General features: G+C 35.4%; 1 protein-coding gene and 1 long non-coding RNA gene across 2 annotated transcripts; both read right to left on the bottom strand.

Moving 5' to 3' along the window:
• Window positions 1-624: 624 nt before the first annotated feature.
• Window positions 625-4,449, bottom strand: LOC111916565 (uncharacterized). Its single transcript, XR_006190983.2, has 9 exons — window positions 3,273-4,449; window positions 2,866-3,191; window positions 2,224-2,782; window positions 1,741-1,767; window positions 1,515-1,652; window positions 1,357-1,430; window positions 1,203-1,254; window positions 1,072-1,116; window positions 625-988 (listed from the first exon to the last, which is right to left on the bottom strand). It is a non-coding gene; the product is annotated as an uncharacterized LOC111916565 (long non-coding RNA).
• Window positions 4,450-6,832: 2,383 nt separating this feature from the next.
• On the bottom strand, window positions 6,833-8,680 carry LOC111916617 (tetrahydroberberine oxidase). Its single transcript, XM_023912285.3, has one exon. The coding sequence runs from the start codon at window positions 8,625-8,627 to the stop codon at window positions 7,029-7,031; it is 1,599 nt and encodes a 532-aa protein (XP_023768053.1). The 5' UTR covers window positions 8,628-8,680; the 3' UTR covers window positions 6,833-7,028.
• Window positions 8,681-20,027: the final 11,347 nt, after the last annotated feature.

Below are 20,027 nucleotides of genomic sequence, written 5' to 3'. Positions count from 1 at the left end.
TGAATCAAAGTATGATTTAGTGTCTTAGTTTATTCTAAGAAATTGGGTTTGAATAATTGTTGTAGGTTCGATTTTCTAGGTCGAATTGTTGTATATAATTGGTTGATCATCGAGAAGAAAGTGGATGTGAGAGTGGGAGGATGTGAGAGATGTGTTATATATGGGTGGGATATGTTTGTGTTTTAATTAGAAATAAACAAAATATTAAATTAGTTTACTACTAGAAAAACAGCCTTTTACGACGCTCATTGCGTTTCGTAAAAGGCTCAGACAACGCGCAAATGCGCGTCAAGGAAGGCCCTGTCATAAAGAGAGACGACGCGCATTTACGACGGGCAGTTATGACGCGCGTTTATGACACGCAATGCGTATCAAGGAAGACCCTGTCATAAAGGAAGACGACACGCTTTCGCGTGTCGTAACCTTACGACGCGCGTGTTAATGACACACAATGCGTATCATTAAAAGCCCTGTCAAGAAAGGCCATGTCATAAATGAAGATGGCACACATTTTTGCGTATCGTAAATTTAAATGTTTAAAAAAATATATTTATTAATTTTTAAATTAAATTTGCATTTAATGTCTCATAATAGAAATAAAATACCATATACAAAAAATACAATCCATTGCATAAAATTTAATGTCATACAATTCTAGTTCTTACAATATATAAATTAAATTTACATTGTTATTAAGAGGTTTTCCCTAACAATATAACCTAATACTACATTGCTATAAAGGGGCACCTTCTTGTTTCAGTAACTCGTTATTAAGCTGTCTGAAGAAGCTCTAAAACCCTTCATCATGTCTCTTAGCTTCAATATCAATCCCAAATTGGTCACGAAGAATTTAGTTTCTAGCATTCAACTTATCTAAACTTTTTTCAACATGTGATTGTGAACCAATAATACCCTCACTATCTTCTGCCTTCAACTCTTCAAGCATCCCAATGTTCCAATCATCGTTAAATCCAGCATCCCAACTTTCCTATAAATCATAATAAATGAGATAAAAGAGAAAAAAACATGAAACTAAATACCTAAAATTGTAAGAACTAATGATATTATTACCTCAACTAAATGATGATCTTGAAATTGTTCTGAATCAAAACGTTCCTGTAAATCATAAGAAATGAGATAAAAGAGAAACTACCATTTATGTCTTTGAGAAGTATTTTGATTTGTATTTATGAAATACCTACAAGATTTGGGGATTAGCCTGCACCATGGCTCGAAGTGCTTGAAACTGGAACACTAATATAAATTATATTTTTATTTTATTGAGATAATTAATAATTAATATGTATGTAGATATGGTTGACTAGTTTATAAATAAATAAATAAATAAGTAAATACCTGTGGACTGTTACGTAGAAAATCCAAGTTGCCAACAACACCAACAGGAGCATTTGTGCCCATACAAGAAGTCCCTAGACCAAACACGACAAGATTACAATCTACAGGGTCTAAAACGAAAATTGACAAAATGAAAGTCAAAACAAAATACTGAATACATGAGGGAAGAGATCCAAAGGGTTTGAATTTGGTCCACTTGGAGGAACAACTGTAGCTGGCGGGGGCTGGGCAGCCTGTAGACCTGGCAGTGGTGAAACTCCGGTAGCTGGCGGGAGTTCTGCTGGCTCCGGTATACCCTGACAATATACATGGTAAAATTATAAATTTAAAATCTTTTATATTTAATTATTAAAATAGAAAGAAATTGAAGGAGTTTAGGCTTACACAAAAAGGAGTTGGAATCAACAGTGACTGCTTGAAATTGAAAGTCAAACAAAAAGTCAAAATCGAAGTTTTATTTGTTAATTCAGTAAATTTTGACTCAAATTTTGTTCATGTTGGTAACGGTTGATGTAGTTTGAATGGAGACACTTCGTATTGATTGGGTCAAAGGCAGAATTGTAAGTTTGGAGTTTCAATTTAATTATGAAGTCGCCAATTGAATGTGCATTTGAGGATCGAAAATTGTGGTCAAATAATGATTTTCAATGATTAAGCTTGAATTTCGATAGATAAAGCTTTACAGTATCGATAGTATTTTGAAGTTTACGGTCGAACATAAAAGATTTGATTTAGAATCGAGTGTTCCATCTCTCTAAAAAATCACTATTTAGATTGAAAGGAGATGGCCTCAGCTAACTTAACTAAAAAAATCACTATTTAGAAAGAGGCAAATATAGACAGATGGACTAAAAAGAAAAGCCATACCTTATAAATTTTATGTTTACATCAACGCTTGAAAGGAGTAAATCGATGGCATCAACTAGTTGTAAGAAAAGCCACACAAAAAATAACCAACTTGAGATCTTTTAGGTTGCATAATAGTCACACGCCATCCACACAGAACTAGAAGCATCACAATCACAATCCGTTTGAAACTTCATGCAATATTAGCAATGAGACTTCCACACACCAACAAACATCCAACGAAAGCAACACCCAAGAAGAAGGGAAACATTAAAAGAATAACATCAAAACATCTCTACACCAAAGAAACCAAGCAGGGATAAAAAGGTCCAAACTGCATAAACTCTACAAACTACAACCTTGAATATTAATAAAACCAACGAAAAAAGAGCATAACTGTAAAGCAAATTGTGAACATTAAAATTTATCAGTCCACTACTTAACTATCAACATCCAAGAAAAAACATTAAACCTTAACCTTTAATAAAATCAATATACCTTAATATTTCCCATGCGTTTATCTATATTACCTACAACACTTCAATCTCATCCCTCATTAACCTACATTGCCCTCTTCAAGCTGTCAAACACACAAAGGTCAGTAGTCGGCGTAGAAATCAAAGCTTCAAGGTAGAAGTAGGACTCCAACCATCAACTGTTTACCTGCTGCCAACAAGATGATTTCCCAAAAATACCCTCAGATTCTACTGTTGTACCTTGTGCATCAACACAAGGTAAAGCTTTATCCATTTTCTTTAAAGCAACTTTCCAGACAACAGGGCCAAGATTAGCAGCAAAACAAGTTAAACTTCTTGCATAACCATCACCATCACCATCACCATCACCATCACCATCACCTACCACCATTAACTGCTTCTTTTCTCCACAAAAGTTGGAGACATAACATTGCTTGTAAGTGTCATGCCTACTCTCATCTACAATAAAATCTTTAATAATTCCATATTTCATATTCGCCCTCCAAATGCGCACTGCAAATTCATAATATAACTAGTTTAATATGGAAGGGCGTTTTGGGTATTTAAGTATTATTAAAAAGGTGATGATCGAACCTGGAAACTCTTCATTCCACTCTGATAATAATTTAGAGTAGGGTTGTTCTCTGTTGCAGCTGTTATGCAACATGGGTCCTCTTCTTAGATTGTAAGGAGTAGACTTGGTTGTGTTGTCTTTAGGAGTTGCCAGAGTGGCAGACTTTGGACCGGCATGATCCAATGGGTGTCTGCCAGGTGGTTTTTCAGGTGCTTACTTGGCAGTCTGCCTCGTTTCACTACTTTTGGTTGCAGCTCGCCATCTTCACCCTCTTGCCTCAAATTCCCAAAGTCCCTTTTTTCTAATTCTTGTATGGTTCTTGCCTAAAAGATTATAAATTAAAATTCAAGAGAAGTGAATTAAAGAAAATATGATGAGTACCTGATGAAAGTAAATGGTATCAGATAAGTTGTACTTCATTAAAGAAAATATATATAGATCTGATACTAAATGCTATGAAAACAAGTAGATGGCAATACAATACACCAATATCTCTTTAAGTTTGTTTGAAAATATATGTGACTCAGCTAAATAAATATGGGATATGTTAAAGAAAAAAAAACAAAAGGGGCAGAACATGTCCATAAAAATAGAAGACTACAATAAAACAATTTTAAAGCATCAGTTGTGGAGGCTTGTAACAGATGGGCAATTTGGGATATGCAGAAAAATGTAAAAATATAAGCTCCGGAAGAGGCATCCATTATTCACGTATTCAAGGAGGGGCAAAGAAGGAAAGTAAATGTGAATAAGCAAGACGTGAACAACAGGGGTAGTGAAAGAAATGGTCGAAGTTCTGCTTTTCTTGTTTTGTCTAAATATACTCTCATCATGAATGATAAACAAGAATCTTGGGGGAAAAAGCAAAAGATGGCAATGGACAGTTAAGTAATTTAACAAGTAAAATAAAAGGAAACCTTGTGGGACAAAAAGGATAAAAGACAAGGGGAAGATTAACATACTAATATCAAACATAGCTTTCTCCACTAAAAGTAAGGGTAAAAAAGGAATCAACTTTAGATAAAATCATATAGACCCATTAGGACCACCAAATTAGGACGCGACTATGTGGCTCCAAGGACAGCATGGCGATTGGGTTGAGCTTCAACACCCCATTAGGTCTTGGTTTAATAAAATTATATTACATTAAAAGAATACATCAAAAACTAATAAAATAAAGGACCAAAAATGAAAAATGGAAAGCAAATGCGTACATCAGGGCTGTCTGTGTGTGCTGCTACTATTTTGCTATTTTGAGGAAGCTCCCTGATGCGGTTTACCTTCATAAATACAATTAAATGTCAAATTAATATGTTTTTAATCTTAATCTTTCTTATAAATTTGGTAATTATTTAAATCTTAATCTTATTAAAAACATCATAAACAAAATAGAGAATACCTCTCCAGGATGAATAATGGTTTTAAACTTCTTCACAAAAGGAGATCGTGCTTCTTCATTGAACTACAACAACATCAGCAGTAGTCAGTAAACTAATTCACAAAAATTAGAAATCGCAATTTGGTGTTTGTGTAAGAGATATAAAAAAGAAGGGTTAAATGCAAGAAATAACATATTCTTATAAGTGGTTCGAAGCACACAGGGCATGAGAACAGATCACGTTCGCCTAAATCTTGAAGTTGAGTGATTGCTTCCTGTAATTATGAAGTACTTTTGTAAATACTATGGTCAAAACAAGAGTTGAGTCAATTAATATGTACATATTATATAGGCACCTCAAAAAAGCATAATGATCACTAAAACTATAAAGCAAATATACACAATCAAGACAGAGTACAACTAGAACCCTAAAAATCGAATATAGAGAATGAAATACCAATTCCAGTGAAGCCAATGGATGATTCCGATGTAGATGATCGACATTCAGATGATGATGGAATTGAGCATAGTGAAGCGGAAACAACCCAGTAGAGAATGAAGGGAGATCTAGAGGAGAGAGTATCGCAGGGAGGTCGATAAACTGTTCTCCATGTGCATCCCCTTCAACAACACGCTCAACACGTCAGACGCTTAATCCCAATTTTGACGCCGAATCAGTTGTCGAAGAAGGTATCACAATTTATTATGATGTTCCCACCGCAAACTCCGTAAATCTCGCCCCGAACCTCTCTTTAAAGTTTCGTTACAGATAATATGATTCTTATAATGTTCCTCTTCCTCGATAACGTAATAGTGACGGCATCATTGGTCTTACTCCGATTTGCCTTCGTTATTTGTCTCTTTTTCAGTTTGTTAATGTCTTCGTTGGGGAAGGACCAGCAGTCAACGGCAAAGGTGAGGAAACAAGATGTTTGATGAGACCGATAAGAAGGAGGTCTGGAGCAGCGGAGAAGCAGATATGAGAGGAGAGAGAAGTAGGGAGAGGGTAGAGTCGATTGGGAAGATGAAAGATAGAAAGAAGGTAGAAAGAACAAGGCGGACTTTCAAAATTTTGGGGATTTTGTTTCCCCCCTTGTCTTCTAAACGCGTGTTTCATTAAAATTATAAAGCAACGGGAACAGACGACGCACGCTTTAAGATAAAGCGACCTCCGTGTTTTTCATTTTTTTTTCTTGAGACACTAATTTAAGGGCACACAATAATGCGTGACGTAAATCCTTAAAGTTTTTTGAGAGATGATACTATTTTAAGGACAGTCTGTTTTGCGTAACAGTAATTAGTGCGTGTCGTAAATTGCGTGTCATTAAGGGCATATATTCTAGTAGTGATTGAAAAGCAATGATATACGGGCATTGTAGTTCTTTTAAGTCTAGCGGAAACTAAAACCGTAAATAATACCATAATATAAGTTTGACTTGAAAAATAAAGTTAGAAACCAAACATATATACATGAAACATTCATTTAATTACTGGATGATAAAATATACAATTAAAGAAGGGAATAAATAATTGAATGAGACCTACAAATAGTCCAAGTGTGTGTTATTTGAGAGGTCATGGTGTCTAGTCTTGATCTCTTTGGGGACACAATTATTTGTATAACCAATGTTATTTCAACGGATAATTAATTTATAAAATTACATTTTCTACGGTAAATCGGTATAATTCCCACGGCTATCCATCCGTTGCTAATTTATGATCTTTTTACTATTGGTATTTCGTTGATGTACAGTCGGCATTTCCGGAGGAGAAATTTCTATAGGAGAAAACACGCATGCTTTCCCGGTTGTGTATTGTTGTCACAAAGAATCCAATTGTTCATAAATGATGAAACATATTCACGTACCCGTCATTTTTTTGAGGTAAATGTTTATAGAAAATCAACCCCTCGCTTGGAACTTTTCAAATACAAAGGCATTTAGTGGACATGTATGAAGGAAAGTTTACCTTACGGCCAAAATCGTCGCCCTATAAATAAGTCAACTTGCATGATATTATGTAGAGAAAAATTTACATCAGGTTGCTTTCGGTGTCGTGTAACTCAAGTAAAATCAGGTCTTGAAAAAGAAGCCCCTTGAAGTCTAGCGATCTATGTAGAAATAGTGTAAGCAGTAAATGAATTGAAGGTTATAAATCAATCAAAAAATTACACTGCTACATAGAGTGTAGTTAGGACATAAATTAAAAGAAATCAATTTATTCTCCATTATTATTATTCTTTACACAAACAGGAAACAACAGACAAAAAATATGAATTGCCATATAAAATGCTATAAAATAAATGAGGAAAAGCAACAACACCTGAGTAGACTTGATATATAGAGCTTCACAAAATGGCAACAAACCTTATTATTCTCGATTATTATTATTATTATCTTTATTGTGGGAGACCTCGGCGTTTAAAGACGGGGATACTCTGTGGGAACTTAAAGAAATTCTTAGGATCAACTTTAGCCTTGATTCGAATCAACCTCTTGAAATTCTCCCTTTTCCAGTACCTCTCACCCCAAACACTTGCTTCCTTATAATTCGCAGCCCCAACACCGATATCCAGATCATTGTTATTGACATACGACTCCCTCGGGTTCTGTGACACATAAGGAGTCAACAACTCTTCCAAGCTTTGCAACCAGGCTAATCTTCTAAGCGATACAGGGGTTGTATCGTTAGCTTGACCTACAAAATTTACACTAGTAGCCAACAAGTACAAGGTTCCAGCTCTGTGAGGATATGGTGTTGCTGTCTCTGCGTAATCATCCATTCTTCCACCAGAAGGAATGATAAGCAAACCACCTGACAAATCGTTTTCAAAAAACTTACTCCAGATTTTTTCCAGTCCAGATATGGGGATCGGTGTCCTGACAAAGTTTGATTTAGTTTTGCTGTTTGACTTGGGTATGGCAGATCGGTTTGTAAGAATCTCAAGCGGGGTGGTGCTTGGCCTTCCAAAAAACACAAGTGTCGATTGGACGCTTGTCATTTCTTGACAAATCTCTCGTGTAACACCGAGCTCTGGAAAAACTTTGTCCATTACTGGAATCAATTCGTTGGTTGTGCCCTGATAAATTCCTTGGAAGATGATTCGCATGGTTTTTTGTGTGGTGTTTCCAATAAACTCCGAAGCTGCCTGGGATCTTATGTACAAATTTCTATCTTCAAAAGTCGCAAGAGACTGATATTTAAAGAAAATTTCTGTTGCACCTTGTTCGAGAGTTCTATTCACTATAAAGACAGTTACTTTTTCTGGAACAGGAACCAACTGCAACTTCCATGAGACAACGACTCCGAAACTGGAAGCAACACCTCCTCTAATCGCCCAAAACAAATCTTCACCCATCGACTTCCTATTGAGAATCCTTCCATTGACATCTATGATACGAGCATCCAAAACATTATCACCGGCTGTAGCATATTTCCTTAACAGGTTTCCGGTGCCACCACCACCTATCAACCCACTGATCCCCACCGTAGGCCATGTACCTCCGGGGAAATACAAGGTGTTGTTGGACTTCTGTGCAATACTGTAGTAAAGCTCACCAAGCACAGCGCCTGTCCCCACCCACGCAGTCCTTTTAGCTACGTCTATGTCTATAGATCTCATGTTGTTGAGATCGATCATAACGAATGGAACATCCGCAGTGTATGAGAGACCCTCGAAGTCATGCCCCCCACTTCTGATCCTGATCTCGTACCCATGTTTCTTGGCACAGAGAAGAGATGTTTGGACGAGTGATTCATCCGTAGGTGTCACGATGATTGATGGTCTAGGAGTGGAGGGTTTAAGGAACCTGGTGTTTTGGACTGCGAATTGCCAAATGGGTTGGAAAGAAGCATTGCCAGGGGTGTAAATGAGCTGGGAAATGGAGCTCGCATTGCTTGATTTGGATTCTACGCAGCTTATGAAATCTCGAGAATATGCAGATGAAAAGGAAAGAGCGAGAGTTAGAACCAAGAGGAAGAAAAAAGATCTCTCCATGTTTAATTTGGCGAGTTTGATCTATGTGACTGCCAAAAGCATTTTATTTTATAGAGCAGAGACGAGCATAAAGCCGCCATAGACTTGACTGCAAGTGTGAGAAAGAGAAATAAAAGATGAACAACTCATTTGATTAAATTGAATTCAGGTTTGACTTTTTTAGGACGACGAAATTCTATGATAAACGGCAAAATAATGGAGTCAAAGTTTGATTTTATTATTATTATTATTATTTTTGGTAGGATTTTTTTTCCCATTTTAATAATCAATCTAACAATTGATATTCTATATTTTAGGTTTTTATCCTTTTCTCTTTCCTTGCTAAATTTCTTATTTTAGATATTCTACAAATAGTAACGTTGATAATTCAAATCATTATATTTAAGTTCAATTATATACACATGCATTCAAACATGACGTTTCTTTTTTATAAGTCATTGATTTGAACAAGTGCATCGTTTTAAAATCTAATGAGATATGATGATTATTTATTTATTTATTTATAGTTAAATTAATGTAGATGTGTACTTGAAAGTAGTTAATGTAATTATTGGAAAAACATTTAATTAGAAATCTATTAATTAAAATATATATGAGAGATTTATGTTATGTTTGACATACTTACTGAAAAACTAGTTGTTAGCTGAAAACTAGCTGACAGTTTAAAAACTAGTTGTTAAATAAGAAATTAGTTGTTACCTAAAAAATTAACTGATAAAAAAATAACGTTTAATAAAACTAGTTGAAAAATATAAAATGACATAAAAAGACATTTAAAAGAATGTGTTTCTATAATTAATTAAGGGGTATATTTGGAAATTTTTTAAAAATCTCCTAAAAAGCTAGTTTGTAACATCCTGTTCCGAATTGATTCCTAGTCTAAGGCTGTGGTCCGAAGATCGGTCATCACAAAGATTATGGCTTTTGAAAAAGGTAAGATCTAGGCCCATTTAGGTGTGGGTGATGTATTAGAAGTGATATGGGTGTTCGATTCGTATTTTAGAGCGTAGGGGTATTTCGGTAAAGTGTCAGTTTGGGCTTTTGTGGAAAATGGATTCTCGTTCGGAAGGTCTTAAGAAAGATTTGAGTTATTAGAAGTGTAGAGCTTCTCGTTACCTTTCCGTTGATATAAGGATCGTCGGAATCAGGCTTATAATGAAGAAGTTATGCTCTTCGGCAGTTTCGAGGGTTTCAGGCTTAGCCGAGTACGCAGGGCATACACAAAGTGTACGCGGGGAGTACTAGTGAAAAAGGAAGTACGTTAGGCGTACCTTGGAGTACGTTGGGTGTACCTTAGAGTACGCTGAGCGTATTGACCAGGATGGTCGCGAATGTTCTTCGGAGTACGCTGGGCGTACCAGAATTACGTTAGGTGTACGCCAGTCAGATCAAAACCCTATTTTAGGGTCTTGGACCCTATTTAAGCTCCTTATCTCATAAACTAACCCTAATATCTTCAGCCTCCGCCCTCTAAAACCCTAGAAATCGTCACATATCATTCACGGTAATATTTTGAGCTTATGGAGTCCATTTTTGGGATGTTTGGCCCATTTTCAAGAAGATGGAACTTGTTACAAAGATGGGAATCAAGGAGGAGCTTATGGATCTGGCTTTTAGGACTCATTCTCAACTTGATGAAGGTATAAAGCTTTGAACTTGATCATTCATCTCTTAGATCTACCATTTTTTAGTTTTGGTTACTTTTTGGTTCCAAGGATGAAGCTTTTGACGGGTTTTAGCTATAAGAACATCCTATGTGCTCATACAAACCCTAATGCTTGGATCTAGGTTTCTCTATTGTACATGCAATTCATCCAAGACTATAAACCCTAGATCTAATATATGATAATCAATATAACATATGAATTAGGGCTTAGATCATACCTTGATTGTTATGTAGTAATAACAATCTCAAATCCTCCTTGTAATGACTTTAGAAAGCTTAGAGTCACAAATGTCACTCATCTAATGGTTCACAAACACCAAGAGCAAGAGGATGAAGTAGAGAAGAGAAAAAGGCTGCCCAAAATGTGTGGAAACCCTAGAGAACAAGTTCACCACGTTTTTGGGGCTTAAGGGTTCTTTAAATAGTGAGGCTATTAGGGTTATCTAACAAAGAAACCCTAATTTGGATGCTTAGGCCCTAAGCAACCCATGAACCCTTTTTTAGTAAGTCTTGGACGATTTCTAATGGGTTTCCCCATAGAATTTGTCCAACCTTATATTATAAGGTAGTCCATAGCCCAATTGCAATTATCTTATAAGTACAATTCCAGTCCCTTAAGTTTAATTAATCTCTTTTAGCCACAAACTTAAATCTTATTAATTCTTGACTAATATTAATTAAACAATATGATTTCTCCTTTAATATATTATTCTCATAATATATTAATAAATCATATTTAATCCTTTCTCTCCATAATTCATCCTATGAAGTTGCTTTGGTGAAGGCAACCCAAAAGGACCATGCACCATCGGGTCAAGTACATACCAAAATAGTTATGGACTTAGACACTAATCCAACAGTCTCCCACTTGGATAAGTCTAACAACTATTCCACGTATGACTTCAGATCCTGATCTGCAATCGTAGCTTTCTAAAGCCGCTGTCAACTCTGATCTTATCAGATACGCGTGTCCTTTAGATAAGGGATCATATATTCCTCCATTCTAGATATCGTATAGACTGAGACATGGATCTAAATCATTCTCTCTGTCTATGTGCTATTTCCCGAATTCAGATTTATGACGACTGACAACAGACTACAATTGAACATATCAATTTAGTCCCGGCTTGGCCAAGCGCTTTGGTTCCATCACTAAATCATCGAGGGGCCCACAGATATCGCTTTTATCCTACTTTGGATAAAAGGAACATATAAACTTTGACTCAATGCTCGCTTGCACTCACTCACCAAATCACACACAATAATATGTTTTATAACACCAAGTTACTAGTGCGTTTACATATTATCAATGTGCAACCGAATCGCAAGATACAACTCACACATCTCGGTTTCAAGAATATAAGATGTTATCGTCTCACCAATCACTCGTGATAAAATCCATGAAGTGATCCAAGTGAGCGTGGGTTTAATCCAATGCTCAAATCATATTCATAAGCACTCATGAATGTTGCAGAAAACAATTGCTTATGTCTAATACACTTTAGACAATCCACACACCAATTCATGACAGTCTTCATTCATACCTACTTCCAACATATGAACTACTGTGGCCCGTTCAAATAATTTTGACTGTTCTTAACCAATTAAATTATTCAGGAAGTCAAAACATGCAAGGTGAAACACAAGGATAATACTAATCCCATATGGCCTCAAACTTTTGAGTATAAATAAAACACCTTTTATCTATCACCATATTGATTACTCATTATTTGTTGTTTCGGGTAATCCACTTCTTACTTGAATTATAACTATACTTGTCCCATGCTCTTAGCATGCACACAATGTTTTTATTTATTTTATTTTTTTATTTTTATGGTTCTTACTTTGTGAAATAGATTAAATGAACACATTTCCAATCATACTCATTTCACAACTCCCAATCCTTTCTACAAGTGAAAGAATATCAAATTCTCGCCACTTATAGAATATGCTAGATTCTAACATTTTATGCAATGATCCTTTCGTAATATCACTGCACTAAAGTCAAAAGGACTATTGCCAATGAATTACAAAACTCTCTATCGGAAATTGTTACAAGACAATTCCATAGATGTGATGTCTCTTATTCAAAGTACATTCCTTTTGAACATCCTTTTGCATAAAAGTTTCTAATCTAGACATAGATTCTCAATATCTAACTCCCAATATGGAAACCTTTCCATACTTATCATATGACAACTCATTCTCAATAGAATCCTATCTATTCATAACAATGCCGATATGCTCCATCCAATATCATACTTCCAACTACTCACAAGCGACCAATCCTCGGCGAACTTTGGATTGTCCTTTGATAGTTGTTTAATTATCTTAGTCAAAAACCGATTCTTGTCCTTTTTCCCTCTAAATGCACTAGACATTTGGAAAATTTTTAGAATGGTCAAATATTATAGCATTCGCAATCGATACTATACCCGAAGTGTATGGGACACGATGCATAATGTCTTACATGAAGATTTAATACTTTATCAATCTTCTGCCATAATATTTTATGTGCTACATTCTTATAATTCGAATTATGAAGAGGGATGCCGTAATCATAATCGAAATTTAAGAACGCACTATGTATCCTTTGACTAAATTTATTAAAATTTCTCAATCTAAGCTTTAGATTTTGAAACGAAGTACACAATATTCTCTCCCTTAATTATAGCAAAACAAATATTCAACTTTTACGACTTTGTAAAGTATAACTCTTGTTTTCTATAATTAATATTGCTAACTTGCAATACTTGCCTTAATAATCATACAATCATAACATTTATGCTCCCACTATCATGATGATTATTATAAACATAACACTTATGCTCCTACTAGCTTTGACATGTATTTAGAAAACAGCTTAACTTGTAGAAAAACAATACCTATTGAATTTCTTAAGTTCATATTTCTAATACTTAATGCTTTGATAATCTTTTATCTAAGCTTCTTAATCTCTTTATCCAAGATAGCTCATATGTGAGTCTTAAACAATTCAGACTAATTGCCAAATCTCACAATTCGAATTATGGAAAGGGATACCGTAACCATAATCGAATTCGAGAATACAATTTCACAATCATTATCTTTTTAAAATCTCTATTAGTGAAAGCATTTCCTCACAGTCATTTTCATGAAGGAGAAAATCTTATGACACTTAGATTTTAATGGTGTATGTGTTCCTATCCATGTGAATTGTCAAAACCAAAGTTTGCGACAAATCCAAACTCTTATGGACCGAACTTTTTCAATCTTGATCTTTTGCCTTATGGTAACACGGCTGCCCACCATGTCTTCCAAGTAGTTAAGCAACTCACTCTATCTTATCAATGTACTTTTCATTGATCAAGGTGCTTGCCTTTTTATGTGTTCAAATGAGAACTCATAGAACTTACATGCATAATTAACTCAATTGGAACAACACAGAGATAAGATAATGTCAATACGATAGGTTGTAAACCGCAAGTCGTGTGCTAGTGATGATCGATAAGGTTTATTCTTGATTAGTTCTTAAAACTTTTCAAGATCATTAAGACTCCCACTGACTCCTTGACGTATAAGATTCTTTTGTCAATAAAACATTTCTTGACAAACAAATATTCAAGAGTTAGTGTAGCTTTTATCAAGACAAACATTTCATAAAATTGGTTCTAGTTGGTCTTTGTCTTATCCAAGACATCACAACTTTCCACATTTGATGAATGTTATCAACCTTCCTAATACTTATCACTCAATGTCACAATCTTAACTCTAAGACTTGTTTTGGAACGAAGTATGATTGACTTTCTGATTTAACCATTTCTTCAATTCTTGATTCCTCTAATTGCACTAAGACTCACTTAGAGGATCAATTGAGATATGGTTCTTAATCATTAAGACCTATCATAAAACATAATAAAAGGTACTCTCCCTTCTTCTTAGAATAGAGAAACTTTTATCTTTCTGCCTACTAGATTCTTTTTATTCGTTCTGCTATTGATTTAAACTTTTTCAATCAACTAAGAATTACACTTAATCTCATAAGTGTAATCATATTTACTTAACCTTAGTAAATCATGATGAATATCTTTTGTTACTCTTGCGGTGAACTTGATCAACATACAACCTAGTGTACTTGATCTCCTAGTCATTCACTTGACACTTTGTCAACGAATTAGTCTAATTTCCAAATATGAAACTTCTCATTCATCATGCAACACTTGTTGTATGATTCCAAGTCTCTATCCAACTGAAACTTGGGCGATGAGAAAGTTTCCCTCTTTGGTAAATTCTTGACCTTTCCATAATTAAGAATCACATCCATTCGTTGTAGAAATATGCGAACATCAATTTTTCATAATGATTTCATTACAAGGAAATAAATAAATAAATGAGTCAAACCAAAATTTATTTTATTCATAAAAACAGCGGAAAACATTTGTCCTTACAATGCAAAATCAATTGAAAAACTATGTAATAAATATTCCTAACAACTCTATCATAACTTTCTAAGCTCAAAATCTAATCTTCGAATCCATGTGATCGAGATCCATTTCTTCGTGATTAGACTCATCTTGCTCTATCATCAAGCTTCCTCTTCTTTTCACTGATCCTGCAAAACATTCAAATGCAATCTTATCACATCATGTATTAAGAATCAACGAATAGGAACTTAATAGAGTTAGATAGTGGATTTTACCTGAAGTACAGCCATACTCTTTGACTCTCCCATCTTCTGGACTCTTCAGGCTCTTAGGGCAGACTTGTATCCAACGCCCTTTCATTTGGAAGCATACACAGGTCGGTTCTCCTAGAACGTCCTCGGAAGCATGGTTTGTTGACTTTCCCAACAAATATTCTCCATTGCTTTGCCAAATCATTTCTGATTCAGCAGCAAGGAGCATGTAAGCTAGGTCAATGAGGTTTGCATCATGATCCATCATATAATACTTTCTTTTGAACTCATTATACGATTTAGGGAGTGACTGTAGAACCCAGCCTATAGCCAACTCATCAGGGAATGACGCACCCAACATTATCAACCTATCGATGTGTGATTTCATTTCTAGAACTTGGGCACACACGAGTTTACCATCTTCATGTTTCATTTCCAATAAGGCTTTAGTAACATTGAACCTTTCAATTCTTTGATCTTGTGGGTTAGGGAGAACAACGGGAGGAGGAGGAGGAAGTGAAACATGATTTTTTGTTCCTCGATCGAATCGTGGAATATCATCTTCATGTGGAATGCTTGTTCCACGGGATTTGGGAAGACCATAGTTGTCGTACTTTGACATCTACAAAACGGGAGAAAACAAATTCAAGTTAGTTGATTTATTGAGTCCTTAGTAAATCACCCAAATGATATACTAAAGCTAGGACCCAACACAATATTCTACAACTTGGGAGAGGGATGCCGTAACCCTAATTACAGAACATTTGAAGGTAAGTGAATGACGATTCACTAATTTTCCACCATTAAAAACGAAAAGAATCTTAAGCTTTAAATGTATTGAAAATTCCTAGATCCTATGAGATTCATTGAACTTTTCAATGGCATGTTTAAATCTCGATATGCCCCTCTAGTTTGTGACTGGGATGCCGAGGATCACAAAGCGGGTGTGAATAACCATGCAAACTTACATGGTGCCCCCACATGTTACAGTCACCTATTCGATGTGTCGGTTAAAGACACACGCTCCACCGAACTATGACAAACATTGAGTCACCCTTTGATACCTTTGATTAGAATCATTTAGTGTGCCGATTAACCACACATGCTCCACTAACGTCTTCGCAAGGGCACAAAGTGTAATTTCATGGAATTGCATCAATTCACTTTTGCCTAAAGTAACTAAGATTGGGAATTTTATGAAAACATTTAGTTACTTTTATACTTCATTATACTTATAATGGAAGGTTTCTGTCCTATCCTACCCGTTCGGCTAACGACCCTCCACTAGTCAAGAGTGCGGTGGGTAATAGTGGATACCCATTCAATCGTCATTTTATAGGCAATTTCCTTAAACACCCCTTATAGACCAGCTTTGTGAATGAGGCCTACTAACGGTAAGACTGATTTTTACTCATACATATATATATATATATATATATATATATATATATATATATAATGTTAGACCTTTAATGTTATATATAGTATAGGGTGTATTTTACACTTTTAAAATACTAGGTGTTCTAATTTAATAATTTATACTTTTAATTTAATTAAATTGGAACCTAAACTTTATGGATTTATTAAATCTCCTTTAATTATACACCTTAATTAATTAATAAAACCATAAGGGTGTGATTTGAACTTTTCAAAACTATACTAGTGTTTTAGAATTTAACATTTCTAAATTAAACTTTTAATCAACTTTTAAATTCCAAAACTTGAGGGCAAGTTTTGAAACATTTCAAATCATTAGGGTTTAGAATTTAAATATTTCAAAATCAAACTTTTTTATCAAAATTTAAATTACAAAACTTGAGGGCAAGTTTTTGAAACTTTTCAAAACATTAGGGTTTTAACTATTTAAATTTCAAAAAGAAAATTATTAAGTTCAAATTTAAACTATAAAACCTAAAGGGAAAAATTAAAACTTTTTCACAAGATAATTCAAATATAAATTACAAATAATCAAACTTTATCTAATAAAACAAGTGATTATCTAAATTTTGACAATTATCTTCTATTTAGGTATGGATAATCACCATCTATTGATAAAATTCGGATTTTATAACAAAAACATGTTTATGGTAATTATCCAAAGCTAAAACAAGAAGAAAATCACGAATATGAGCTGTCAGACGCTTTAACTCGTCGAGTCTGGACCTGGACTCGTCGAGTACAGCTGACTCGGCGAGTGCACCAAGTGACTCGGCGAGTCAAACACTCAGAAGCAAATAATTTTGATTTTCAGTGCTGATTTCGATCAAATATGCATCAATACAATAGAAACCAACCTGACTCTGATACCACTGATGGGTTTTAGCTATAAGAACATCCTATGTGCTCATACAAACCCTAATGCTTGGATCTAGGTTTCTCTATTGTACATGCAATTCATCCAAGACTATAAACCCTAGATCTAGTATATGATAATCAATATAACATATGAATTAGGGCTTAGATCATACCTTGATTGCTATGTAGTAATAACAATCTCAAATCCTCCTTGTAATGACTTTAGAAAGCTTAGAGTCACAAATGTCACTCCTCTAATGGTTCACAAACACCAAGAGCAAGAGGATGAAGAAGAGAAGAGAAAGAGGCTGCCCAAAACGTGTGGAAACCCTAGAGAACAAGTTCACCACGTTTTTGGGGCTTAAGGGTTCTTTAAATAGTGAGGCTATTAGGGTTATCTAACAAAGAAACCTTAATTTGGATGCTTAGGCCCTAAGCAACCCATGAACCCTTTTTTAATAAGCCTTGGACGATTTCTAGTTTCCCCATAGAATTTGTCCAACCTTATATTATAAGGTAATCCATAGCCCAATTGCAATTATCTTATAATTACAATTCCAGTCCCTTAAGTTTAATTAATCTCTTTTAGCCACAAACTTAATTCTTATTAATTCTTGACTAATATTAATTAAACAATATGATTTCTCCTTTAATATATTATTCTCATAATTTATTAATAAATCATATTCAATCCTTTCTCTCCATAATTCATCCTATCAAGTTGCTTTGGTGTAGGCAACCCAAAAGGACCATGCACCATTGGGTCAAGTACATACCAAAATAGTTATGGACTTAGACACTAATCCAACAGCTTTATGGTTCAAATCCGATTCTTAGACTTAGGGTTGACACTCTCAGTGTTAAATGAGTCCTTAAGGCAGAAAGTTACCATCTTGGAGGTCTTAATGGGTTCATGCATGAGTTAAGACCATTTTCATGGAAGTAGATTATCATTTTTGGAGTTTGAGCTCATGTGGGACATGCAAAGTCACCAAGTCCATGACTTTATGGATTTAAACATTAGGAGGAACTAAGATATGTGGTTTGGACTTATGGCTTAAGGTATTAAGTGCTTAATAGCCATTTATGCATGACTGACTTGTATGCTGCGCTTAGCAGCAGGTACGCAGAGCGTACTGACCAAACCCTAGTACGCTAAGTGTACTGAAGGGGTACGCTGAGCGTACGCACTAAGAAGGATTTTGGGCTTCATGTGGGCTGTAAGTCTTTCTGGGCCTTGACCAGTTTTGGGCCTGGACTTGGTTTGGATCGGTGGACCAATTTATCTGTTTTGGGCCATGGTTGCTATGGCTGGGCCTTATTGGACCATATGACCCATTTAGATAGTTTTTCACATAGAATTTAGGCCCGTTAGTAAGGAGAGACTTTTGGGCCATTGTGAAAGGTTTTGGGCTAAGAAGGTGTTTGGACCTTTGGTTGCGGTTCAATAAGGAGTATGGGCCCAATTTGGAAAATTCGGCCATTAATGAGCCTTTATGGATTTTATGGTTTTGGACTTTGTGTTTTTGGGCCCTGTTGGGCCATCAGGTTTTGGGGTTGATATTTAGTTGTGGACTATTAGATTTGGGCCCAATTTGGAAAATTGGGCCATTAATGGATTAATTGGCCTTTGGGGCCTTTCAGATTATAGCTTGGGACAAAGTTTTGGTCAAGGAATAGAATAGGGGTATATTGGTCTTTTACCCCGGGTATGAAGTTATAGTTATGGATTAGAACCCAATTGCTAATTGCGTATATTGATTGATTGATAGTGACATCTTGGGAAGTTGGTGGGGCAGCAGCTAAGGATATCATTCGGGAAGCTTCTGCTTTCGAGGTGAGTCTTCTCACCATACCAATGGGTCTAAGGCACCAAGGCTGGCTCATTTTGTGTTATGTGGTACACTAGCTGTAATAGGGATATGTGGTATGATAGTTAGCTTTATGCTAAGTGGTATGCTAGTGATTATATGATATGTGGTATGCTATTTGTCTTTGTGATACTTGCATGGAAGACCATGTGGGGAAGCCCATGGCACAATGGTATAAGACCCTAGGGGAACCCACAACATCCTTACAGGTTTATGTATGTGTTATGTGTAGATACTTCTGTGATACATGATATGCTATTTGATTATATATATGATATTGGCAGGGAAGACCCCGGGGGGAGCCCGTGGCATTGGATGTAAGACCATGTGGGGTAGCCCACGACATTGGAAGTAAGACCATGTGGGGTATCCATGACATTCCTACGTAAAGACCATGTGGGATAGCCCATGGCATGAAGGTGTAAGACCCTAGGGAACTCACTAAGCTTCGTGCATACAGTTTTGTTTATTGTTTCATGTATCATCAGTTTGGAAAGAAAGAGGTCTGGCTTGATCGCAATGCACACACCCATATTTTCCGGAATGAATGATTTTGGGATGAACTCTGATAAATGTTTTAACTAACGATGTTTTGGAATGTTTGGAGTAAATGTTATCTATGTTTTGGCTTTATTAAAAATGAAATTTTTACCCTTGATTTTTGGGTCGTTACAAGTTGGTATCAGAGCCTTGGTTTGAGGGATTCGGATATATTTTCGGGTGTTTATGAACTCAAACTGATGATCTGTAAAGTTTTTAAAGGAAAAAAAATTTCCAGGAAAAGTTTTCTATGAAAAGAAAGGGTATTGTGCATGCAATCATCCGAGATCAAGTAAGTTTCCCAGAATACCCATATATGTTATTTGTTATGACCTGATGTATGGATTTGTGAATCGCATGCTAGTGTCTTTATG

Source organism: Lactuca sativa, chromosome 1 (genome assembly GCF_002870075.4).
Source record: "Lactuca sativa cultivar Salinas chromosome 1, Lsat_Salinas_v11, whole genome shotgun sequence".
NCBI lineage: Eukaryota > Viridiplantae > Streptophyta > Magnoliopsida > Asterales > Asteraceae > Lactuca > Lactuca sativa.
Note: the sequence above shows the minus strand (reverse complement) of the source record. Positions and strands in the feature narration are given on the sequence as shown.

Excerpts from the sequence above, each read along its gene's own strand:
- LOC111916617 (XM_023912285.3), bottom strand. The coding sequence starts at position 8,627 with ATGGAGAGATCTTTTTTCTTCCTCTTGGTTCTAACTCTCGCTCTTTCC.